At 42.8% G+C, this 26,763-nt stretch overlaps 1 protein-coding gene across 2 annotated transcripts in view; it reads right to left on the reverse strand.

Moving 5' to 3' along the window:
- The window catches only part of EYA2 (EYA transcriptional coactivator and phosphatase 2), a 79,909-nt gene that overhangs the window by 11,215 nt on the left and 41,931 nt on the right, over window positions 1-26,763 (reverse strand). For both annotated transcript variants that reach the window (XM_051803521.1, XM_051803520.1), the window contains 4 exons: window positions 14,363-14,430; window positions 12,209-12,386; window positions 11,537-11,664; window positions 10,977-11,060 (listed from right to left, as the gene is read on the reverse strand). In XM_051803521.1, coding sequence (XP_051659481.1) covers window positions 10,977-11,060; window positions 11,537-11,664; window positions 12,209-12,386; window positions 14,363-14,430 — 458 coding nt within the window. The remainder of the gene's footprint in view (window positions 1-10,976; window positions 11,061-11,536; window positions 11,665-12,208; window positions 12,387-14,362; window positions 14,431-26,763) is intronic.

The following is a 26,763-nucleotide window of genomic DNA, read 5'->3' on the forward strand; positions in this document are numbered from 1 at the left end:
CATCATTAGTGAATGGTTTGGGGATAGTTACAAGCAACAGGGTGCACAGAGGGTGACCCTTTCCTGCACTGTCCTTCAAACCAGTCATTTCACCCCCACTGAAGCTGCCTACTTATTAAACAGCATCAGCAGAGCCACAACAACCCCATCCTACCATGCAAACCCAATTATAACGCAATAAAATCCTTGTCCAAGATGACTATTGGTGCTCAGGACAGCAAGCCTGCAGAGCCACCACTGCAGAGGTAATGGCAGTTACACCCAAGTAACTGCATTGCTCAGAAACAGTAAAAAAAGACAAGATACAGCACATGAAAATGCAGGATGGGTTCATCTGTCCTTCCAGCCAGTGTCAGAAATGGCACTGCACCCAATGCTCCTGACTCTGCCTGTTTGCTCACTCTGCCATTTTCCTGCCCCCAAACAACTGACCTTCTTCCAAACCCACACCAAGAGCACAGAAACACACTGATGCAAACAAGGTTACCAGCAGCACGTTTTCTTATTCGTTAAATACTTCAAAAACATGAGCAAAACTAGTCTGTGGTCAATTTGATAAACACTCATAGCTCAAAAGCATGTGCCTGTTCCAGCTAAACAACAACAGACAACTTGGAAAAAAAAAGGCATTGCCACAACAGGGTTTTTTTGTTAATTCTTCTTCATTAGGTTGGGCATCTCTCATCTTTACATTCAAGTGGGTGGTTTTCCTCTACTGAAGTCACAAGCCATGCTAAAGCAGGGCAGATTTCTGTGTAAGTCTCTAATTTTCTGCAGATTTCTGTGGAGTCCTGTTATTGTATGACAGGACAGTAATGAATTAACTGAGGAGCTCTAACAGGGAGCACAATGTTGGGAGGCTGAGCACATTTCAATCAACCTTTGTGGCAGAGGCTGTTGACATGGAGGGTGTATTACACACTAACCTAATTATTACGCATTCCTGGTGTAGTTCTCTTTAATTAGAGCAGAATGGCTGTGGTTTTAGCCATGTGTGTGACTCACAAGCACTGTGCCCATTAAAGAAAAGCTCTGTCACTCACGTTTGAACATGCCTGTTGCTGCCCCAGAAAGAAGGGCACTGTCTCCTCTGGGTAAAAAAAGTAAAAAAATTCAACAGACTTGCCTTGAACGTGTCTCTAATTTTAAGCCCCAAAGCTGCTCCCCTGACAAGGCACAGGGACACAGGAGTAACCAGGGAATCTCACTGTGGCCCCATGCAAACAGCACTGAATCAAATTTTACTACCCAGGTGTAGTTACACCAGGGAACTGTTCTGAAGAAAATACGCTGCTAGGAAGAAATTATTTTGTAAAATAGTTTTTAATGAAGCAATTTATTTCTATACATTTCAAGGATCATTAAGCCTTTAAAACTCTTTCAGGAAATCTCATTGGTTGGTACCTGTCATCTATCCTCTAAGCTTTGTCTTTAGCTTTATTGGTATTAATCACTAATGGGGAGTGGGAAACATTTCCACAGTGTATGAAGTTACCTTCTCTTAAACTAAACAATATGGAAACCAAACTGTAGATGGGGGGGAGGGGGGAATCTTTCTCTTGAGATACAGAATATGATGGAATGAAAACAAAACAGAAAAATGCATTTTACCACCCAGAGGGGAAGTCATCTGGGGAAATGATTTGGCATCACTGCTCTCACAGTATGGACATTTCCTCCCCAGCAAGGCAGGCTTCCAAGTCTTAAAGAGGCTGATAAAGTTAAAAGGCCAATCAGCACTCCCAGTATGACAGAGGTGTCCAGAGGCACCAGGCCAGGGTTCCTCAAGCCATTATTTATTTGCATTACTGTATCATAAGCACCAGGCCCAGACTTGGACCCCACTGTGGCACAGGTTGTACCATCACTGAGTAAAGACAGGGTTGCTGTAGCTGTCAATTCAACTACAAATAAACAGGAAAATCAGACTGACAGGAGAGCACCAAAGTGAGACGGGTGTCTCAATCAATGTGTTGTCCAAATTCTCTGTACAATGTGTAAAATAACCTGAAAGAGAATTATGAAATTTGCCTGGAGGTGTTGACAGAGAGCTCTTGCCAGGCACAGAAATCTTGTGCCACTGAAGGACATCTCTGTGCTGCTGGGGATGCTACTGCCCATGCTGGAGCAGTGTGAGTTCAGCAGAGCAGCCTCAAGTTGCCACACTTGTACCAGTGGTCCCTGCTAACATGTCCTTCCGTAGGAAAAGTATGCCCTGGAGCTCTGGGAACAAGCTTCCTGGCTAACAGATCCAGCCAGTGTTTCCTGATGCATGTGAAGCCCAAGGACCACAGACAGCTTGAAACCAAATCTCCTCCAGGAACCACTTTTTACAGTGAAAACAGATTAATCTAAAAACTCCCCCCCCAGTGCTTGTTTAGTAACTCTAGAAGAGCGAGGCTCTCCCTCTGCTAATCCACGAGTCATGCTCTCACAAACAGGGACAATGAGAGGCAGGGATGGAAAACAGGCAATAAACTCCTTCTGTAAATAAAACCTGCAGCAGCACAGTGTATCCCCACTTGCCTCACCTCTGCCATGGACCAATGTTGGGGCTTCCCTTGGGGTCAAAATTAAACAGCTTCAAACTTTTAGTGTGAACCTCTGGTGCTCAGACATGACCAGGCATTCCTGACCCTCCAGTGCACAGCTGGAACAGCTTCTCCCCACTGGTGTGGGGGAATAAGCACCAGTGCTCATTCTGGACTATTCATCCTTGAAGAGACTCATCACATCCCCCCTTCTCAATGCACCCTTCCCTTCTACAGAACAGGAGTCACAGTCTCACAGCTGCCCCTTTCTCCTTAGGGCACATCTTGAGGGAACTCAGAGCTAAAAAGCCTCCAATCCCTGCTACTCCTTTATAAACAACGAAGGATCAAAACGTGCAAAGAGCAAGGTAAGTCCTTTTTCAACATCTTCCATAAAAAATGTTTGCCCTGAAGAGCATCCTTGGACACATCTCTGCTGTTTCTCTCTTGCCTGTGACTTTCACCCAAGGCCTGATGGGCTACTGCCTATTGCTGCCAGTGGCCACACCTTGTGAGCAGGGTAATTTCTGCTTGTTTTGGGGTAATTTTGCTGCCTATTCAGCACATAGTCCTACTAGAGGAAAACATGGGCAACAGAAGCCTGTGGTACATGATGTGAAGGAAGAAAAAAGTATCCAATTCACCAAGAGGGATTTTTTTCTTTCACATCCCAATGGCACAAGCTGACACATTTGCTCCCAATGTTGTTTTTAAGCTGGCCAGCTGCATGCACTGTTTCTAATCCTTGCACTAGTTCTGTGCACGTGAAGTGAGCTTTTTTAAAAATTACAATTTGAATTCAAGTACGTCCTCTGAGCTGACAACACCTCACCCAAAATTAATTTCTGTTTCCGTTTTCATTTTGACCCCTCATTTCAAGTAACAATATGACAGAAGATGTCTAAAAGGAGCTTGCTGAAAAGCCTTCAGTTTGTCTGTGCTTAAACATGATTTCCACAAAAACTAGAGGTGAGCAGAGAACAAATATTCCCCCATGACAGCAAGTGGGGAAAGTTTCACCACAAGAAACTCTGACTGGCCTGTATTCTAGCAGATCAAAGGGGATGCAGGATGTGCATGCACACCCAAATTAGGGTACAAATAGCTGCCAAAATGGACAGTGTTGGTCTCTAGATCCTTTTCCAGGAGCTACCCTGCCCAGAAGCCTGCACTGCTGCAGTCACACCTCAGACTGCAGCACCAGCACCCTCCCAAAAGGCTCCCTCTTAAAACATTCTTCCCACTGATCTCCTGCAACACAGAGACTTCACAAACTGCTTGTACTTGCCCTAGAATATGCATTAAAAAGGCATGTACTTGTTAACACCTGCAGCCACCACTAATCCAGTTGGCTGCCTGTCCACAGCCAGTGCTCCCCTCCTGCACACTGTAATTTGGGAAGGAAGAGGGAAGCATCTTATCTCTGGCAATCTCTCAAGTGCAAGTCACTCCTGCCTCCAATCCTGGATCCAAAGCCCATTCCAAGCCTCTGCCCTGCAGGTACCCTGTTCAGACTTGCAGGCCATTAGCAAAGGGGCAAAACTGGCTCCTCTGAGATGGAGAACAACTCAGCCTGTTGTCTGGCTCTGCCTCCATTCAGCAACGTGACAATTAACTCGACATTCAAATTGTCAGGACAAAGTCATTCTGAGCGTGGATCTTGGATTCAGACACCATCACTTCCCTCAAAAAAACCCCACCAAAATAAAGCCCTGGTATTTTCAACTAATCACTCCTTTTAAATCCCTGCCAAATACCTATTTATGCCGTGAGCAAATAATTACTTTTCTACAAGGAAGAAAGTATTAATTAAAAGTATTCATCAGACTCCTATTCTATAGGGTTTACCTGCCACAGGTGTCAGCCAGAGGTGAGAGACGGATTAGTACACAATCAAGGGCTTTCCAAGTTAAATCTCCTCCTTGTGGTTAGCTGTTAATAATGTTGTCACCAAAAGAAAGAATTTAATAGTTTTAATTGGGTTTAATTACTTGGGAACTCCTGGAAAGTGGACCAGCTTGGTTGTAGTATAAAAATGATAATAATAATCAAAAAAGTAAAGATACCAATACCAGGGCCACATGTTTGAACAAAAAAGGGTCTGTGAGAATAACCATTCTTTTGCTGTAACATTTTACACCTTGATCAAAGCCTGAGGCATGAACAAGACCTTCCCATAATAATGGGATATTAACCATGTGTATCAGTTCTAGTTCAAGTATCCATGTCTTTTTGAGGAAGAAAACACATTTAGTTCTTTCACTAACTACCCTTAAGTAGCTTAGCTTGCAATTTTATCTTTTTAATAACACAGAGCCAGACTGAGCCTCTCAGAGCTTTTCCAGCAAGGGAGTGGGTATTTGTGAGAAAAGTTGTTTTAAGTAATGAAAGTAGCTCAGGAGCTAAAACCCACTTTCAGAAGTGATTTACCTAAGGGACTACACTTCAGATTTCTTTAAAAAAGGATCACCCCTTTTCAAACAGAATCACTCAGCTTTTCACGGCCCAAAATTTTCCCTCTCAAAATGAAGACACTGTTCCCCAAATACTGATATATCCAGGTTTATTAGACAACCTACTGAATTTAAATTAATAGTATCCACAGGTATGTGAAAAGTCCGTGCTAGATGGAGAGCAAATATAATTTAACCCCTTTTCTTTAGACACCTTCTCCTATTCACCCTTACTGTGATTTAAGGAGTGCTTCCAATATTTATTGAAAGACACTCTTTACTGTCATGTATCTGTTCACATATGGGTGGGGAATTCACCTTGGAAATTATTCCAATAAGCAAATGGGCACGTGGGTCACTAAACCCTCCCATTCAAGAGCACATGGAGATTGAAAAGGTTCCCCTCCTTCTCTACAGGAACCACACTTAGGGACAGGCAGCAACAATTACAATGATTTATCCCATGTCTGAACTCATAAAATCCAAAATGGATTCCAGTCCCATGGTAGTATTGTACTTAAATACAGGTTAAAAGCTGGGCCATGATGTTTGAGGATAAATGGCAGCAAAAGGTTCATGACCAAAAATAATTCCTTTGCACTATACATGGCATAAGTTTCAGAAGAGGGAGTGGAATTTAAACCAAACTGATCTTCATTTCCTTCCCCTCCACACAGGAAAATCACTGCAGTTCGATATGAAAGTCCCTGATAGCTCTGTGAAAACCCCAAAACTCCTGGAAAGCTTGGTGGAGAAACACCTCCTGGAGTGGAACCCTCAGCACAATGGCACATTTGGCTCATGCAACTTCCTAAAACAAGTCAGTTCCCTTTGTTTTTTTGGTTTTTTTTTAAAAACTCTTTTTCCCCAACTAGAAAGCAGGTTGCCCTTCCTCCTGCTTGTTTAATAACCCAGCATTGTTTCTGACATGTTATTTTATGTTCAAAATGATCCTTTAATGGTTCCAAATGCCACATGTGCACTTTGCTCAGAAACACACCCCCCCAGCTCTCCTAAGCTGTAGAACAAGAGGTTCCATCCCCAGGAGCTCCCAGCACCTCCCATGCCCACCCCCCAACCTGCTGGGGATGTTCCTGCTGCTGCTTCTCATCAGCCAGCACAGATGACAAACACAGCCCCCTGCTCCTGAAATACACCTTTGAAACAATCAGATGGCTGGAATTATTCACCCCCCCTCCCTCCTCTCCAATAATGAGCTAAATAATTGATATAGCAGCATGTCTAAAGTAACAGACTTCTTTATTACCTGCAGTGATTGAATGCTTTTTTAATTTAACTTAAAAAGGCATTAAACACAAGGTTTAGCCTCCAGTGGGTAAAAAAATCTCCGACTTCCTCAGAAAATCCTTTCCAAATTGTATTCATCTTGACTTAATCCATGATCTACTGAGTGAATTAGGCTCTATTTGTTTTGAAAATCTATTTTATGGAGTTCCAAGGACTGTGTTTTCCTTAGGAAGGGCTTATTCTGCCTTTCTGACCAGGATGCCTGCGAGCAGCCCTCAGCATAGGCCTCTGCAGGTTTTTAACGTCCCAAGGTGCCCCACACATATGACTAACAAAATGTAAATAAACACAGCTGAGCCAGTAAGAAATTGGAAGGTTTTCTCATTAAAGAAATAAAATAAACAGATGTCCTTAAGCACTTTGGCTCATGTTTGTCAAAGGAATGGAAAACTCTCAGATGTTTGAACAGCAGTCATGATATAAGGCCACATCTCAAGCGAGAGAAGAAGGAAAAAAGCGACTCCATGGCACTTAGAATTAACTAATAGTTCTCAAGGGAGGCCCCTTTTGATTTGAACCTTAGCAACTTCTACAAATAGTTTTTAACAGCCGAGCAATAAAATGGGGTTTTATTCCTTCTCAGTTTGTAAAGTAGTAAAGGACAGACTCGGCCATTAGAAGCATGAATCACCATCAGATTTGATTAAATCCCCACGGTGTTTCACTCAGGTCCTGGCTTTAGGGTCCTGTGAGAGAACAAAGCAGGGAAAAGCACAAGCTACTTGAGGGATTCAGTGAAAGCAGGGGAAAAAAGATGAAATTAAAAAATCAAACCTGGGGTTTTACAAGGATCTCCAGTAGAGCCAAGGAGGAACTTTTCAATGACTTTTTTTTTTTTTTTTAATTGGAAATTATAATTCATTTAAAGGAAAACTTTTTTTAAGAACATACAGCTGCCAGTGAAACTGCTGAGGAATAAGGTTTCCTAGATCCATAAAATCATAACAAGACAGGCCAGTTCACAGACAGCCAGCACAGAGCAGCTATGGCATTTGCTTAAATGTTAGAAAATCATGTTTATGTCCTGTCCTCAACTGGGCATCTCAGAAATTGCTATGGTTCTTAAAGGGAATTTTATAGATCTGAACTCCCAGATATCAGAAGACATTGCCAAAGTACTGATGAAGATCCAACACAAATCAAGAATTTACACTGTCCTATGCATTCAGTTCTGTAAGTTCAGGCCAAGATAAAATCCTTGTGATTTGGTTCCAGGATTTCAGAGTATCTTTCTTGCATGTAAGGATGAATTTTAACTCCAGATTTTATTTTACTCACAATTCATTTGGACACTACAATCCCAAGAAGTGTATACCAACACACAGCCACAGCAGAACATGTTCTGGGAACAACACAAAATACTAAGGAAAGGTATTACCTTCACACACACCTCCCAGTTAGGGAATGCAACACACCCTGTGTCCCCTTTTCAAGGATGCTAATCCCTCAAAAAGTGCGAGAATGAATCCAACTTAATACTTCAAATTTCTCAGACTGAAAGAGATGCAGAAGTTTTTTATGGCTTAGACAACATAGATTATGGAATAAACTTGCAAATATCTCAGGGAAAGAGGAACAGACTCATGACTTTGGCTCAGGAGAGCATGCAATCTCTTTATATTTTTTCTGAATTAATACCACCAAGAGAATCTTTCTGTGTTCACCTACCTGCTTCAAACAAGTCCCTTGAGTTTTACCCAACTTGTGGAAAAGCCCAGCAGCCTGTTATGGATTTTGAGCCATTTCTCCCACTATGTTTAGTAAGTGATTTGGGGGGCAGATCCCTGCAGACACAGTAAAGACTGCAGCCACCTCCCTGAGGAGCTCTATTCTACACACCTGAAGGGATTAAAAAGTCTGGAAGGACAGCAGGGTAATCTATAATGGTCTACACCTGCTGTGGTCTCTGAGCACATGGTAAATATTCTGCAGTCATGGTGGGATCAGAGCCCTGCAGAAGAGGTCTTATAAACCCTCCTGAACATAACACCCAGGGTTAACTGCCTCTGGAGCTTTTGGGGGAGTTTGCTTTTTCTTGTCAGAAGGCTTCCTGCTGAGAAGCCAAGGGTGCAGAGATGTCCTCGGGTTTGAGAGCTTTGTGCCCCCATCCCTTGGACCATGTTGGGGCAGGGATGCCCCCACTCAGCTGTGGGCAAGGAAGAAGCAAAAGCAGATGTGAATGTGCAGGCTCTGACTGCCACTACAGAGGTTATACAGCAGGGACCATCTGGCAAAGACATTAAGACCCAATGTCAGAGGACTGTGCAATCCATGGGCCAGAGCAAAGAGTCTGGGCAGAGCAGCCCAGGCTGGGCTCTTCATTCACACTTCAGTCTTGAGCAAGCTTTGTGTTTTAACTGCTACTGATGCTGTGGGCAAAGCATTTTCTAAACACCTGAGATTAACCCTCAGTGCTCTGAGGAGCCCACATCTACAGCAAGAACCACAGTGGTTTCCCTCAGAAACCAAAGAAAAGAGAATTTTCGCAGGAAATCCGGTCAGAAAACATACACTGATGCATTAACAGTTAATACTTGACTACAACTGATAATCCTCTTTGTGAATTCTGCCCCCTCCTTTTTTTTTTTTTTTTATTATTTTTGGACAGCTCCTTCTTGCTGCCATCACCAAGGAAGAGGCAACACTAAAGAACAAAGGAGTTTAGACCCAAAACTCTGAAGTTGTGGTTGATGTTCCTCCTCCCATCTTCCCAAAAAAATCACCCCAGAAAGAGGTGTTATTCTTCAGCTTGAACAACTTTATAGACTAATTCTCTGAGCATCTGCACAGCAGCTCTACAGGATGACACTGGGACATAAATGTTGGTCAGGGGAATGGTCAAGATCCTATAAACTGACATGTTTCCTGGAGGAAGACATACTGAACCAAGATCTCCACGTGTGAGGTTTAATTATAAGCATGTGCATGCCTAATTACAGGCACATGACTATTTTGTGATCAGTTATGGACAAAAAAAAATAAGAATTTAGGTCTTGACACTTAATTTACTTTGAGATTAGCACTTCCTATGCTACTGAAGTAAGAGATTATGAAATTATTAACCTCTGACTCTCTGTTTCACTTGTACCTGATAGTTTTGAATTGTGTTACTGTTTAACACTTCCCAGGGCAGCCTGTCTGAATGTGCTGTATTTCCCTCTTGGTTTAAGGTCTGTTCCAAAGCCCACCAAAGCTTCTGGTTGTCTTTGGATCAAGCCACCAGACTATAATACTTTTATAACACAATCATTTCCCTTACAGGAAAGCCCTGAGGAATTAATAGTGAAGAAACAAATGAAGAACTGCAAAAAAAAAAAAATCCTTCTGAAGAAGTTTCTCAAGGAGCCTGTTGTAACTTAATAGTAAAAGGTGATTCATTCATTCACTCAAAAGAAAATATTCCTGTTTGTATCATTCCTTAAATTGGCATAAAAGAAACAGCCAATGGAAGTTTTGTCATTTTATAGATTTATACAGAGGTTTTCCGAAGCAGACAATTGTTTCCTGATCCTGCCTAATTCTTTCTGGTTTCTGCAGGCAGCAGGTTTGAGCTTACACAGGTACACCTCCTTCACCACATTCCCTGGGAAAAGCAACCGCTTCAGTCGCCCCATCGGAATAAATCCCTGCCTGGAAACAACGTGCTTGGTTTTCAGAGGGTGCTGTTAGAAGTGTTAGCAGCATTCCAAGTGCTGCAGTAGACTTCCACACCACAAACACCATTTTATATCCTTTACAACTGTGCACATCTAACAGCGAACAATAAATCTATCTCACTAATTACACGTTCAGCTCGTTACAACCATCGTAAAAAAGTACAGCTGGTAAAGCCATGAAATGATGTCAAATCATATTTCTGCCTTCTTGAGAGAAGCAGGGCTATTTTCCAGTCTCCTGATGAAGCTGACTGTTCAAAGCCATGTGCAGAAACAGCTGCCAACTAGGTCATCCACTTCTAATTAGGTAATGATATTGTCTTTTTTCCCACCCGTTTAAAAGTGTTTGACATTCTGTAATTCAAAGTGACTTGAGTGTTTATCATAAAAAGCTGCCTTAGAAGAAACTGAAGCACCTGGTACTAAATCCAAAAGCCAGAAGTTTTCTCTTTAGCAGCCAAGTTCAGTCTGTTCAGCCAGAGTGAGTTACCAAAAAAAATGGAATTGCCTGCATTTCAAGGGGGGGTATCTAAAGTAAGCACAGCTAGATATGGTTCCTAAATCCCCTTAAAAATGTGAGCTTCAGCAGCTATGTGGGAAGCAGAGCCAGCGTTCTTCATGGCAACCTAGACTGACAAACACAAAATCACTCTTACGAAGTTGTCTGAGATTCATAAGAAAACACTGGTCTACCAAAAAATGTGTTACCTCATTCAGGCTAAAGTTCAGGCTGTCTGGCTGCCTGATGCTCTTTCTTGCAGAAGACAGACACTGAAAGACCATCCCCATCCAGCAGCAGCAGCTGAGCAACACGAGCTTTTTGAAAAACGAGGGGCTACTTGCAACGTGAAAAGGGAGGTAAATTAAATTCTCACATGTTGGGAGGAAATACCACAGGACACATTTACACAAACATGTCTGAATAAAAGAGGCAGCACCTGTTTGAGAAGCTGCCTCGTCAGCTGCCCCCACAGTTCCCGATGCAATTTGGCTGGACAAGCAGTAATGCCAAAAAAATTGAATTTTACCTTCCCGTATCTGGACGCGAAGGTTCCCGTGAGTAAGGAGTGAAAAATAATTATCGTCTCATCCAAATCCCACACAAACACACGCTGCGATGACAGATGGGGTGGAAAAAAAGAAATATAGTTACACATTAAGCAACTGCAGGAATAGGTTTCAGTCAGCAAATATGTCCTGTTGGACTGCTGAGCTTTTTAAGATCTCGAGCCCATTTGGAGCGCTGACTGTAGATGCTCTGTGAAAGCAGGCAGAGGGAAACATCAGGAATTTTGGAACTATGTGTGTGCTGCTCATCCTGAGAGCCTGCTCTCCTAACAACCACTCAAATCCCTCGTTGCACATCAAGTTAGGGGAACAAAACAGCAGGTTCAGAAAAAGCCCAAAGGAAGTGTACACAGGAAGAACAGTTTGAGATGCTGATAACATGGAAATTAAGCAATTGTTTTGACTACCTATGTCTGCAGGTTTCAGTTATAGGATTTTATTCTGTCTCTGGGATTTGCTATGAGATGCAACTGTTTATCTTTGCTGGATTTACTAAGGGAATATAAATTCAAGTTCTTACCTCGATCTCACTGTCAGCAGTAGGGGAAGGATCGTTGCTTCTTTTTGACCGGGCTCGTACTTTGCCATCTGACCCTCTGTGATGTCTCTCTGTTTCTACATCTTTTGCTGGTGTTGTTGAATATTCCCCTATTGGGAAAAAGAAATTCCATTGTAAACTTAAATTTTTGCACATCATTATAACTAAAGCATGAAATCTTTCAAAGGAGAGCAACAGAAACACTGTGACAACATCAAGAGAATGCACAATGCACAAATTACTTGTTGCAAGAGGTGAATATGGACCTTGACAGACATATGGGCTGAAAAGTCATCAGACATTCAGGAAACTGGGGCTTTTTCAGAGCATGGCTGTTTGGTTTGAATTCACTGCTATCCATGCTAGCCCTCAGTACTGATCTGGGGTTTCTAGGTAATTGTTTTATCTTTCTGTACCACCTTTAGAGGAGATCAAACCCTGCACACTCATGAAAACAACACAGGATGGTTTTAGAGAGCCTGGATGTTCGAATCTCTTCCCAAACCCCTGTGCAAGCAGAACTGTGAAGTGCCAGGAAATCTGAGTTACCCACATAAATACACCTATTTTAAAAAACTCCACCAACAAGATTATAGTGTTTATGCCTCCAGGTGGCTGAGACTGCCAGCCTGGAGACACAAGGGATGCTCTTACCAGAGAGGGACTCTGTGCTCTGACTGGTGATGTTGTGGGAGGATTCCTGCAGGGAGTAGGTGGAGGTCGGGATGGCCGAGGGGCTGATGCTGTTTGCAGACACGTAGGGAGAGTTGTAGGACGAGCTGTAATACTGGGAGTACTGGCTCTGAGGAAAGCTTGGATAGGATGAATATTCCTTTGAGGAAAAAAGAAACATCCAACTGGCACACGTGTGTTTTTATCTTTCAAACGAGTCAGGCACCACGAAAGCAGGGTTACTTACGGACTCAGAGAGTCACAGCTCAGGAATATTTCACTAAAGGACCGTATCTCACTCACTTAAAAAATTACACTTCTGCTTCTCCCAAATGTACTCCTATTTTATTGTGATCAACCAATCAACAGGAGGTCAGAAATCTCGCAAGGTCTCCTTTTTTTCAGAGGGTTTTAGTTATCAGTGCTGACACATTTTGTGTTATAGAGTTTAGCAATTTTATATAAGAGGGAAGTAGGGTGGCTTTTTGAATTCCATGCTGGAATACATAATCTCTGTATAATAATAATCTCTGTAAACAACAAAATACCAAAGAAACTGCAAGAACAGAACGAATAACTGGGTGAGAGAAGGAGCAAAACAAGCTGCATTTTCCCCTGATCAGCAACATTTTCTGATCAGCTGTTAAAGAAAAGAAATGAAGAGAAAGTAGCAACTGTTTTGCAGCAATGCTCACAACAGTCTGTCCAACTATCTCAGCAATAACTAAATGCCTGAATCATCTTCCCTACCTACAGAAAAATGAACAAAAAATACAAGGTATGAGTGACCTTAGGAAGCTGAGGTATCACAAACCCCTTTTGTCTTGATTTTAAGGCTTCCAAAAATACTCCACACCCATTACCTTCGTAGCTTTTCTTTTTTTTTTTTTTTCTGTGAGAAGCAGGACACTGGAATAGACTATAAAATTTATCTGTGGAGAGTTAAAGCATAAAAGAGTTAATTTCTTTCTTTTCATTTTAATTGCAACTCCTGCCCTTGTCCACTGATTTGCTTTTCCAGATAGAAACCTGTGTTCATGCTCTGAGCATTGTCTTTCAGCAAAAGGTTTTTATTTCCTCAGAAATCGTAATTAGCCTCTGGTATTAAATAAAATTAAATAATAAACGGTCTGTAGAAAGACTAAAAGCACTTTCCTCCTTTAACAGCTTACATCTTTATCTGTGACACAGCTATTTCATTAACTTTCAGTCACCAGGGAGCTTTCAAGAACAAAGACTCAAGTTATCACAAGAACAATTAGACTGCAAAAGAAATGAGTTAATTTCATTGTTTTCTCTTGCAGAATATCACAAAATAATGAAAACAGCCCAATTATTTTTTCCCTTTTTAGGTAACCTCCATGCTTCCATCACATGCACTCTTATCAGCAAATACTGATGTTTTTAGCCAAACTGAAGCAATAAAGAAATTGCCCACTGTTGCCATTGAAAATACAAGTCAACAATCACCTTACAAACAAGGAACTGAAACTACTGGCCAACCAAAACACATCTTCTGGGACAGTGGACTCATTTGTTTGGGCCAAACAAGAAGAGCCATTTGCTACTGGAAAACATCTGCCTTGTGTATACGTGCGTGCTGTTTATTTATACCCACACATTTATCAAGGTATCTGAGGCATGAAGCCACAGACAGGTGTGTTCTCAAAGGAGGGAGTGCACAGACAGCTCAGATGGCTCAATATTCATCAGGACTTGCCAAAGCCTCTTTCAAACTGTTGTATTTACTGCACAGTGCCAAGACAGCAGACGACAGGACTGCAGAAACAGTTCTCCCTGGAGAGGATGGACAACATATCTGGAAGTTGTAAGATGGCAGAATGATGATGAAACTCTTGGCACTGCTACAGCAGCACAGCAGAGGCCACTGGGGCATCCTCCTCCTGCATGGGCTGCACTCTGTGTGCACTGAGACACATCTTCCAATTAATCAAGAGATCTACAGGTCCAGCAAACAGACAGGCCACGGGAGCAGAGCAGAATGGTTTTCAGCAAAATACACAACAACACCTTCCTTAAATGTATCTGAGCACTGGAATAATCTCTCTGATCTGCAAATTTTCCAGGTGTTTAAAATAAGTGTGGAGGTTGCCAGTAATGGATGCTGAACCATACCTGATGCACAGCACTGAATCCTGCAGAATTTGTCAGGCCATTGGCTCCCTGGTAAATCCCTGTTGTGCCTAAGGGAAAGAATACCACAGTCATAAAACACAGCAGCAATTAAAGCAACAGCATGTATTAATACAAATAATTTCCAACAGGAAGCTAAGTATCAGATCACTAGAAAGAAGTATGGCACAAATCTCAGGCTGTAAAGACTTTGGACTCTTCTGGGGTTTGCTGATTGAAAGGCATTCATTACATACAATAAAACATTGCTTATTGGGCTGGGAAACAAAGCTGGGACACAAGGATTGAGCCCAGATTTAAAATTCAGTTACTTCTTTTTCCAATAACTAACAGAACAGTATTTTTTATCATCATCATCTCCTGTAGGAAAACCCCTCAGATTATGTACAGAACCTCTCACATGTGCTCTTTCATGCACAGGTATGTCCTGGCACCTGTCCTTATGGACCAGGTTCCCAGGAATTTTCAGAAGAAACGTTTGTTCCCCGGTGCTGATATTCCAAACATAAGAACAATACTGCTGAGATTTCTGGGACAGCAGGGAGCAAACACGTTGCTTCATCCTGGGATATTAGGAAGAGAAAGGATGGACATTGTTTTGTCTCAAACAAAGCAGCTGATGTCCAGCCAGGCCTTCTTAGCTAGAGGATGCATTACCACAAAGTTTTTACGTGGGGAAAAGTAAAGGTTCAGATGAGATGTCCAGGAATGGTCTTTCTTTGCCTCCCACCAAGAGAGCTGCAGGAGAGCTGCAAGCTGCAAGCTTCCCAATCCCCTGGATCCGGCCCCCATGGCAAGTTCTAGCCTTGATTTAACTCCACTCTCTGCTGGTTGTGATTTCAAAATTTCTCATTTCACATGATATGGGAAAGACTTTGGTGCTTCATGGCTGCAGTGGGCTCTTGTCTGGGCTCCATTCCATCACCTCAGTGTCCCACCAGACTGAGCCCTGCTGAGTCCCTCAGCCTTTGTTTTTCTTCTTTTCTGGTTTCTCACCATGTAAATGACTCTGAGCAGGGCTGCATGTCTTCATGGGGCAACCATTCCCCAAAGATCCACTTGCTTGTTTTTATTTTAGGACACCAGATTAGCTGGGGAATGGACAGCTGAACAAACTCCACTCTGCCAAGTGCAGCTACAAAGCACATGCACCGGGAAATAAATGTCAAGCCAAAAAGAAACGAGAGAGAGAGAGAGAGAGAGAGAGAGAGAGAGAGAGAGAGAGAGAGAGAGAGAGAGAGAGAGAGAGAGAGAGAGAGAGAGAGAGAGAGAGAGAGAGAGAGAGAGAGGACTCTGCCCTCCACAACTAATTTGTTGACACATGTGGTCTTTAAAAAGAAAAGAGTGGAGTGGAGGAAAGCAGAGTGCAGGTGACTGCCAGGTACCTGGAGGTCTGGGTTTGCCCAAGCCCCCTGCACATCCTGGCTGGGGAGCTGAGCCAGCACAGGTGGGCTCAGGTGATGCCCCCTCCTGGCATTCTTGCTTTGGAGGCAGCTCTGGGTGGATCAGTGTCCAATTCCTCCTCCTTCCCACAGCCCACACCAGGAGACTGCCCAGAGCAGCATCCCGAAGACAGCAACACATTCAGCTCTTGGCACTTCCCCACTTCCCACCCACGCTTGGCTCCTGCAGTTTTTCAGAAAGTCACGGATATGCAGCAGGATGAATACACTCCTGTGGTAACTGAGCATTTCTCACCACTGTGAAGGAGAGTAATAGAGCCCCAGTGCTTACAGGCAAAAACAACTTCCACAGAAGACAAAACAGCTCTTGTACACCAGAGCTCAAAACAATACAGGGGGGAATTTTTGATTTTCCTAAACTGTCATTTAGAAACAATCCATCATCCTTTATTAAAGCTGTCAAGAGGGGGATGAGTTACCTCGAGGGACTCACGCTTTATGTGTAAATTGTGATTGAGAACATGTTTATTGCTGTGCTACCTGCACATGATACTGCAGCTTCCTGGTTTCCAAACAATCAGAGAGAATTAGAAAAAGGAGAGATTTGCACAGTTGGAATTAACTTAATCAGAACTTTGCACCAGCTGTGCAGAGCGAGTGTGTCCATGCACACCCAGGGCAGGTGAGTGAGCAGGGAGAAGAGGGTGGAAATGCAGGGGTGAGAGGATGGGGAATGATTCTTGCTCCATAGCTTCCCACAGTGACTAGACCCAGCGTGGTGGATTTTGCACTGTGGTTTTGTAAAATATATTTTTGTCATTTTAGCTGAGCTACCCAAGCTCAGGTGTCCCTACAGGCTCCCTCAGCCCAGGGGATTTTCCAAAGGAAGGACTGTGGTACAGAGACAGAAACTTAAACTTCCTGATTTTTTTTTTTTTTACCTGCACACTTAAATACTTTGCCAGAGTGCTTAAGACTGGTATTTCCTATAAACTGAAGTTCAACAAGCCTGGCAACTCAGGTTTTTTCTCTTCTCTGTTCCTGTCATTGTATCCTGAAGGAGTATCACTTGAGCATAGTTTGTCTAAACTGAGATCAAACACAACTCTTTTTCTTGCCCTACAGCACCACATTCAAAGAATGGAAACCTCTCCCCAGGGTACACCTTGAGAGCTGCTAAGCTCACCATATCTTGGCAGCTCAGTGTTGTTACAGCAGAACAATTACAGATAAGGGCACTCCAGACAACCAAACAAGCAAAGTTAGTAAACACTTGGAATTTCTTCCCAGCTGAACAAGGATGCAAAGCTGGGAGAAAAAAAAAATAAATAGAATCAATTATCCGCATGGGAAAAAAAAGTTCTTAAAAGATTCAGGTTCAGCAATATTTCATTCCAACATCAACCTTTATCTTGGGGACTGCTGTAGTTCAGTCCCTGTTCCACTTCACAGGGCAGACTGGAGAGACTGTTTTCAATGTTGCACCCTCAGTTCAAATGCCAGGAGAACAAACAAGTGCCACAAGCAGTGAAGACAAAGATAAACCCTCTCACTCCAGGAGCAGAGAATGAAGCCTGCTAGTGACATTTTCTGTGAGCAGTTTTGTAGAATTCAGCATCAGAAATGACCCCAAATGTTTGTTTTTCTTCTTTAAGTTGTTGATAAGAAATAAACACTTCCACAACAAAATGAACTCTGCCTTGAGCAATTTCAGTTTTGCATCAGTAAATTTTACACTCAAGAAACTGCAAAATTATCAACAGACATTGCATGCTATCAATTCAGCCCTGTTCCTCATGCAACCACTTTTTTTTCCCCCAAATGTTTTCCCAGGGAATAGCACTTTTTCTAATATTCAGACACAGACTGGAAGACATCAGAGAGCAGTGCTGTGTAGGAAGCCTCTTGGTAAGCAATGTACAGAAATGTCTGGCCCCCTCCCATTTCTGGGTGGATACTGCCCATTTCCACAGGACTTCAGCTTTCACATACAGCAGCTTTGTTTGCCTGACATCTGAAGGCAGCCCACGATCTCAAACTCAGACCAATTTTACATTTCCAGTACTGCAGATGTGTGAGCAAGAGATTTGTTTCCATCTATCTTGGTAACTCAATGTCAAGTAATTGCATTCAAACTCCTCCTTGCAAATCAGAAACAAGCCTAGGATCTCTCCCTTTGGATCTTCTCCACATGGAATATGGCTCACATCTGTGTTCAATCAAGCCAGTTGCTAAATGTCACAATGCCCTCATTCACAGGTAGCTTAAAGAACATTTAGCTCATAATAAAACAATCTGGACTCTAAAGTAGAACAGCCCTTCAGATGTACAGTCCTTTAAGTGTTCCTGTAAAGTCTGTATATCCCAAACACATTTGCATGGAAAGGCACCCCATAAAAGGTGTGCCTGTGCCAGGCACATTCAGTGCCACGATTTTCCCCTGATAAGGAAAATGTGGCCCTTCCCTACAGGAGTGTCCAAGGGCAACATGTATAGAGAAACTCTTTGTGAGCTGACTGATGTTATATTCCTGCTCTCCTACACATGGATTTCATTTGCTATTTCCCCTTCATTCACTTTTTAATTCAAGCATTTTAAAAATCTATGCCATGGCCAATGACCATTTCAATGGTGCGTGATCTGGCCTGGGTTCCTGCAAAAACTTTCGTGCCAGCTCCTCACTCTCTTAGTTACTATATTTGTCTTTCAGTCACTGCAATAACTGCATTTCTTCCCCTCCTTGCCAGGTATGAGTGAGCAAAGAAAAGAAGGGAATATTCATGATTATTTTCAGTATATTCAGAACTAAGCTCTGGAACTGCTAAAGGAAAGTTTTCTTTCACTTTACAAATACACAGCATGATATAGGAACAGTGGTGTCTTAGGGAGTGGTGATCATGGAGACAGGATGGGCCTGTGGTAGAGTTTAGATCAAAGCCACAGCAATCTCTGAAAATCAGGTTTGTGTCCTTACCTTTCACAGGTCAGAGGGTGTGTTCTCCAAGCCTCCTGTACTGCTCAAATTAGAATAAGTTGCTATCTTCAGAAAAACTGATGGTTTGCTCTTCCAGCACTCAGTGAAATACTCAACAGTCAGAGGAGGAGGTTCAACCCAGGAGGACAGTTTCAGTGTTTATCCCAGCTCTCTGGGCAGCCAGCAGCAACTGTGACTCCAGGAACACTGAGGGTGACTACCATGGACACTTCTCAATATGGTTGTGTCATGGTTTAACCCCCCCAAAATACAGAATAACAGAGCTTATATCCAAGCATTTCCTCTCACTTGCAGATGAATTGCACAGTGGTTCCACAGAGAGTTCTCTCAAAGGATTATTTGGTCATTTAGGACTAATAAAATAAATGCCTGCAGGGGTCAGCTGATTTCCATGGTATTTTACAAGCCTGCATAGAATGGCTTGTGCACTCTCACATCAGTGAGCTGCTTTCCTCCAGGAAGCAATTCTGCCGGTGAGTGATGCAAAGGCCTCCCTGCTCCTCCCTGCAGGGCGTGCACCACTCTGGGCTGGGGAGAACATCTGGCTGAAGACTTGCATGGTCATTCAGAGGGGTTCTTTGCAGTGCTTCAGCTCTCTGACAAGCTAATGTTTCCTGCAGTAAATACTGCCTTCTCCAAGCTGCTACTTTTTTAGTGAGAGGTTAAGCACTCATCAAAATTACCTCCCACCAGCTATACTCCAGTGCCTTGTAAGGTTCCAAATCCTACAACATCTGCCTGCATTTACTGGGCAAGAAGACTCATAAAATGCTGCATGGCTGTCAGCTGTGGAGGTATTTCAAGACTATCTGACCCGTTAAAAGAGAAGAAAAACTCAACCCATATGTACTTTGCAGCATATTGCTCAACTGTTTGCCATTAGACGTAATGAACCCTTCCCCAAAATGTCTTGTGTTTCTGTCTGGAAGGGCTCAGACAGTGCAGGGAAGAGCACACTAGATTAACCTAGATGAAAAGCATGATTCTACAACGTTACAGCACTTGACATCAGCAGTGTCTGTTATAGGACATTGCTCCCAGAAGGATATGAAAGCCTCCTGCAGATAATACTCTCAGATACACAACTCACTCAAAGTATGTCCATTTGCCTCCCACCACTATCCCAGGCAGGCTTGTGGGCCTGACCAGGTGTTTGAGGGCACCCTGAATAGTGACAGAAAACACATTTCATGCTACAGTTTTTCTCAGTCAAAGCTCTTCCCCTGCTGCTGCTCCTGGGAGTGCTCAACCTACAGAGCCTCAAAGAGCTTTAATAAGTGATGACCAGAGCAGTTTTAAGGGCCTGGCTTTTACCATCCTTTTGAGCCTGGTCACCTGTATAGCTCAATCCAGCTCAACATTGGTGTTGAAAGTGCTGGGATGGTTTATAGTTACTCTCAGGATCTGAAGCATGGGAAAGCAGTTAGATTTTATTGTATTTTGGGAAAGTGTTTTTAGCCACTTCTATCAAATGATCCTGCAGCTACAGAAGGAAATCACTCCGGACTCTCTTCAAAAACAAATCACAAGGGAATGTTCTGGGCCAAAAAGTCAACATGCTTACAACGGGATACAGACTGTTTCTGTGCAATCCTCCTTGTTGGAGAAAACAATCAGCAAACTATTTGGGTGACTCCATGGACACCAAGGAGTAAAGATTCCTCCAGATGCAGTTTCATCCTGGACACAATCCTTGTCTGATGGATAACAAGACATGATAAAGAAAAGCTGGATTTGCCACCTCCAGTGCTGAGTAGTGGCCACCAAGACTCCAGTTCCCAGCTCAGCATTAAAATCAAACAAGTCTTATCACATCTCCTATCATGCAACTGGGGATAAAAATATGCCCTGTCAGCATAGCTACATACTTAGCAATTCTCTTCCTCTTGAGCAGAGTAAACCTCTAAATACCAGTGGAAAAGAGGGAACTGGGCAGCACATCTCCACTCTCTGACCTGCTACTTAGGATCCCTGTAAGTCTCAACTGAACACTCCAGAGCCAGGCATTTCCCTCGAGGCTTTTCCAGCCCCTCTACACCCTGTTCCAGCACTTCAAGGCCTCCAGGAGAAGAGCCAGACAGTGGCCAACAGAGGATGCTCAGAGAAAAGTGTAAGAAAAACAACAGTAGAGTAATCTTTGCCCTGGTATTGCCTTGTCAGCTTCAATTAACCTGCCAGTCACAGCCTTTCTAAGTCCAGCTTATATCCTCCTCTTTTTATCTTTAATAACTGTCAATGGACTCTTCTTCAGACAGTGCAGGTATTCCCATCGTTCTGGAGGTCATAGTAGTGTCACTATTTAAACCCTGCCAACATAAACAGAAAGGGCATCCAAATTAAATATAAAAAGGCCCATACAAGTGTTATCCTGTGCCAGCACAGCAGTTCAGAAACTCCTGAGCTGCACAGCCTGTGCTGACTGAAGCAGGGTCAGACTGTGCTTGTCCACAAACATCATCCCAGTCTCTCATCATATAATTACATTCTATTTTTTCCACCAGAGCATTACCTCACACAGAGCTTGGAAACGAGATACAACAAAAGCAGCACCAATACTGCACAGCATCATGAGTCTGATGTTTCCTAACTTTCAAGTGCTTGACTATGCAGGTATGATGTTTCCTGACACAGAATTTTATGTGTAATTTTACACCAGCTCTTCTATTGCCTTCTAGATATTTTGAAGAAAACATCACTAGGTATACTGAATCAATTATTCAGTGAAGCTTCTATAACATTTTAGCATATTCTTTGCCAACTGCACTATAAGCCGAATAATCAAGGCCAAGTTCACAATTTCCCAAGCTGTTACCATCCTATGCTTTTGGATTTTTTTACATCCTACAGAAGTGATGAAAGCAAAATCCACAAACAGAAATCTCTGTGACATCCAAACATCTCTGGAGTGTTTTCTATGCTGATTCTGCTCATTAACCCATGTTTTGAGTATTCTATCTGACCTGTATAAAGGCTCCCAAGATGGTCAAGCAGCAGGTTAGGGAAACATCACTTCTTTCTTCTCTCTTGGCTCCCATTTCCTCATCATACCCCACCACAAACTATATTTTCCTTACCCAGTCCCTTTATTATTCTTATTCTTCTACCTTATTCTCCTCTCTCATTCATGACTGTCCTGCCTGGTCCCATCTCCCCAGTGTCATCTCCTGCAAGCCTGAAGAAAGTCAGACACACAAAACTCAAACAGACACAAGATACCTCCAAAGTAAATGCTCTGTCTTAGAGGAGACTCCTATTTCTGACTGTCCCAGTTAATATTTGATTTCCATTCCACGGGAAGGGGCAGAGCAGAGCTCTCCCCGTGGGCAGCAGTAGCACAGACCCCTGCAGCTCCCAGTGCATCACTGTCAACACCTCTGCCTCTCCCCCTGACTCCCCTCTCCTGGAAGATAGCTCGTTTTAAAACAAAGTAAATGGAGCACAGTCAGCCCCTGGTGTTTAAAAACCTTTGAAAGGGAGACTGTGCTGTTATGCTAAAGGAACCTTGTATTTACACTGTAAAAAGTGAGGTCTGACCCCTCCTGAAGAGAGGCCTCTCCCTGTTGAACTCACCACGGAGTGGAGCACAGCTTTACTGCCATGGTATTAGACTGCAATTAATGCAAACCAGCTGGGAAGCAGAACCTTTTGAAAGAGGCTACTCGTTTTCTACTGAGGTTTTAATTTGATGAATCTAAGGCATCTGAGAGTGACAGTTTGCTGAGAACATGCCCTCGCTCTCCCTTATTTTATGGGACTTCTTATGGATTCACTGTCTGTATGCTGAAGTGGGATCCACGTTCCTCAGGTGCAGATTGAAATTCCACCACTGTTTTCATCACCAAGTACTTAAAAACTCAAGCTTAAAATTAAACATCCACTTCCTCTGCAAAGTTCATGCAGGCAGAGGTAACTAATTATGCCAAATAGCTATTTATGACCTCATATTAAATTTGTAGCACACAAACTGGCACACAATTGCAAGAAATTCAGGCATCTCTTGGAAAAAAGTCTGTCTAGATTATCCAGGTATCAACAAGGGTCAAAATGTTTCCAGCATAAAAAAAAAATTTAAATTGATTAATTATACAGAATTTATTTGGTCTCAGGCCAGGAGAACAATCCATAACCAATTCATTCCACAAACATAAGCAACATATATAATTAGTCCATTTTAAATCAGTGTTGCACAAAATAAATGCTGCTTTATTTGACAGCTGATCAGAAGGATTCTACAAAGAAAATAAATGCTTAGCAGTAGCAAAGAATTTCACTGCATAGGTCTTTGGTCCCAAATTTATGTCTGTACCAAACTCAATACTGCTTTGCAACTCCTTGGCAAAGGAAAGTTATCCCAGTTACATAACCGAATTTTCCTTTGTAATGTAAAAAGTATTTTGTGGGTAGATAGATTTGGATATTAAAAAAAAAACACCAAAAAAAGCAATCCAATGTTTTCCTGCCCAATGACAGTATCCACAGTGGTCTTTGGCCATTTTTAACTGTTGTGCAACTTCATAGTTTCATACCAGCTGTCATTTGAGCAATAATAACTGAAGAGCAAGGCATTGTCTAGGAATTAATGCCAAGCTGAGAAGAGATGGCCTGATGTGCAATAAAGGGGTAACACATGCTCATGCAACCACAGGAAATGCTCCATAAGCTGCCATTGCACTCCCTGCATAACTGCTGGGTTTCTGTGTTAGTGAATATGCTGGCACAGTTTTCTCTTTGTGTTTTACACAGCTCACTAAATGCTAAGTTTCTTATATTCCAAAGATTTCTCCCCCCCTCAGCAACAAGCAGTCTCCTCAACTGCCAGTTAAGACAGTGAGCTTTTAGGGGCAGAACTGGAATGTAATCTTTGTGTCTCATGTTCAATTTCTATCACTGAATAATAATTTTACCAGAAGTCTGAGGAAATCACTGAACAGCTAAATGGTCAGAAAATGTATACTTAGAAAAACATGTGCTAAAAATCACAATGTACTTCTAATACCAAGCCCAGGGTGTTTGGCTATTTGGTGCTGCAATTGTAACTCACTTACATGAGGACTGATTAAGAAGTGGCACGGACCTTGAAGCAACATTTTTTTACCAGCATTACAAATTCACTGCTTTGAGGACAAGAATCTAATGCAAACTGTTACCTCCTCTCGAGATTTGTCACTCTAAACTGCTATCCCCAGACTGGCCACATGCATATTTCAAATATCTTCATTACGAAACAAATAATTTAATATTTTTTAAATAAATACTGACATGAAACAACATTGGTAAAAAAAAAAGGGAGAGAAAAAAAGTCACTCTTTCAGAGCAAATAAGTGAATACAAGATTTCAGTCTGAATGTTACACAAAGTCTGATGATATACTATTATATCCATTGTTACATGGTGATTAAAATCATTATTTTAATCTACATTACCTTTGCAATAGAGTTTCCTGTCATTTTTAAAAGCTACGGAACTTGCCAATCTCATCTTTTATATTTATATATGTGTTTGACACACTGCATTAGCTATTTGGCTTACAAACTCTTCCACATTTAATTTATTTTCATGCCAGGGAAGCATGAAAATAGATTTCCCCTTCTGGCTGCCTGTAAAATAGTTCTTTTTCTTTACCACTCAATGACCATAAGAATGTTCTATCCTTGTTTCGCTTTTTAGCGGATCCTGTTCTCACTCAAGAACCAGGATACAACTGGAGTTCAAGGTGAAAAGCTGAATGCTACCCCTTTACAGCTGCATCACCTGTGTTTGTAATGCAAACAACAGCCCTTACCAGGGAGCAGAATTTGGTTTAGAAGTACCAGGTGACTGAGCACAGCCATCAGGGAGGGGAGGCTGGTGCCAAGCAAACATGAGAGGAGACAAACCAGCACCAGCTATGCTGGCACTTCCTGAAGGACAGCATTTGTCCTAGAGCCCTGTGAGACACAGGTTTGTCACCCAAGAGGCCAATTATTCCTTGGTGATGGGTGTAACACCTCTACAGTGGGTAGTTACTCGCTGCTGGACCGTGTCACTCATGTCTGAGGGGACAGTGAGGAGGAATCGCTCGGGCTGCACGATCCGACCACCTGCACCCACCTGCAGGTGAGCTCACTACCCTGCTCTGGGAGCTGCTCCTCAACAGAGGCAAACAGTACAAAGTTATTTCGCTCATGTGCTTGTGCTATTACCACCTTACAATATTAGCAGAGAAGAGCTTAAGAAAAGGTTTTTTCCTTGCACCGAGCAGCGCGCGCTGCTGGAGACACCGATCCCTGCTGGACCCCTGCACGTCACCCTCCTCATGAGCTCTCTTTCCTCACGATGCAATAAACATTTTCTCCCTGAAGTGAGGGTTTAGGAGCTTCACTCAAAGCCCCCTAAAATTTGTTTTTTATAAAACCATGCCAATAATGCCAAGGTTGCAGGTTCTATCCCAGCACGGGCTATTTGCTCAAGAGTTGGACTTGAGAATCCTGGTGGGTCCCTTCCCACAGAATATTCTGCGCTCTGAGATCAAGTATATCAATAAAAATTTGCCCTTTTCAGCTGGTTTAGCCCATCACCAGCAACAGGGCGACCAAAAGGGCTGATGTGAACTTGGCAGAAGTCTCAGTGGTCCTGGAGCTGGTTGGCAGGGAGAGCTGGGAGTGATCCCCTCCCCACCCCCAGTGCTGTGCGTGGGAAAGCACTGAGCCCACATTCCTCGGTAGCACTCAGCACAGGAAGGCTCCTGACTTCTCACTCAAACCTTTCACTAGCACTCAGCAAGGTAAATAAACCATATGGTCAGGGAGCTTCAGACTGGTCCTCTCAGGAGCAAGGAGAAGAAGGGTGGAAATACTTGTTTACAGGGAGACACATTTACTCCTGCTCCCTGTGCCTCGGAGTGAGCACCTGCCACTTGCAGAAACTGTTTTCCTCTGTTTTCTTTTGCATTAAAGGCTTAGTGAAGTGGCTGAATGATCTCTCTGGAAGAAATATCTGAAAAGAAGTGATTTCACCAAATACCACAGCATGGCCCTAGGGAACAGTCACACTCATACACATAATTCTCAGCATGTTTTGGTACAGCACGTGGCTGCATCACTATTGTTTTCAAGTGTAATATTTTCGAGTGCTGATGCACAAAATTTGCTTGTCTAAACCTCTTGACTGAACAAAGGGGCCACCTTAAAGACTTCAGAGCCAAGAAAGCCAAGAATCTGCCTTCTCAAACAGCTCAGTGAGCTACGAGAGAGCACACGTGGGACAGGTGAAACCTGCAGGAGTCACCGTGACAAAAAACCCCAAACCCATAGGCTACCATTTTGATTTCTTTTTGTGCCACATTCAACCCAGATGTCTCCAGCATGTGCCACGAGGTCTCCAAGCCCCCCAAACCAGCTTAGTGTTAGAGACACATTCTCTGACAAAACCAGCATGTGCAGTCTCAGCAGAGGGGGTCAACTCTTAGTCCTCAGCTTTCTTAAATAATTTCTAGAATAAAATGAATTTTACCTTGTTTCCCAGTTGGTGTAACTGTTTAGGATTTTAGTTACTCTCAGATTTCAAATCAAAGTGGATGTGTGCCCACCTTTCACTTTCAGGATTGAGAAGAATTAAGAGAATTGACAGAGACAGTTTTGCAAGGGGGACAGCAATGACACAACAGGGCATTTCGCCCAAAATTCCCAACAATATCAAAAAGCAAAGTGACAGACTTGATCTCTTTCCCTTTCCCACAGCTTGTACAACAACTTGGGAAAGCCATGCAACCACGCTTTGGTTTTCCAACCCTTGGAAAATCCCTAAAGGGGAGGACAAAGGCAAGGGAGAGGTTTATCCTCGTGCATTCGCCCTCCTCCAGTGGAATCACTCATGGGTTTTTTTAGTATCAAAGTATCAGCTTTTTAAAAAAGAATTAGTGGAGAGAGTATACAGCAATTTAACCACGGAGCACTTTGTTCAGGTCAGCAGAAAGAAGTACAATACTGACAGGACTGTTGGCATGA

This window comes from Manacus candei, unplaced genomic scaffold (genome assembly GCF_025592945.1).
Source record: "Manacus candei isolate 608988 ecotype Guabito, Panama unplaced genomic scaffold, ASM2559294v1 h1tg000057l, whole genome shotgun sequence".
NCBI lineage: Eukaryota > Metazoa > Chordata > Aves > Passeriformes > Pipridae > Manacus > Manacus candei.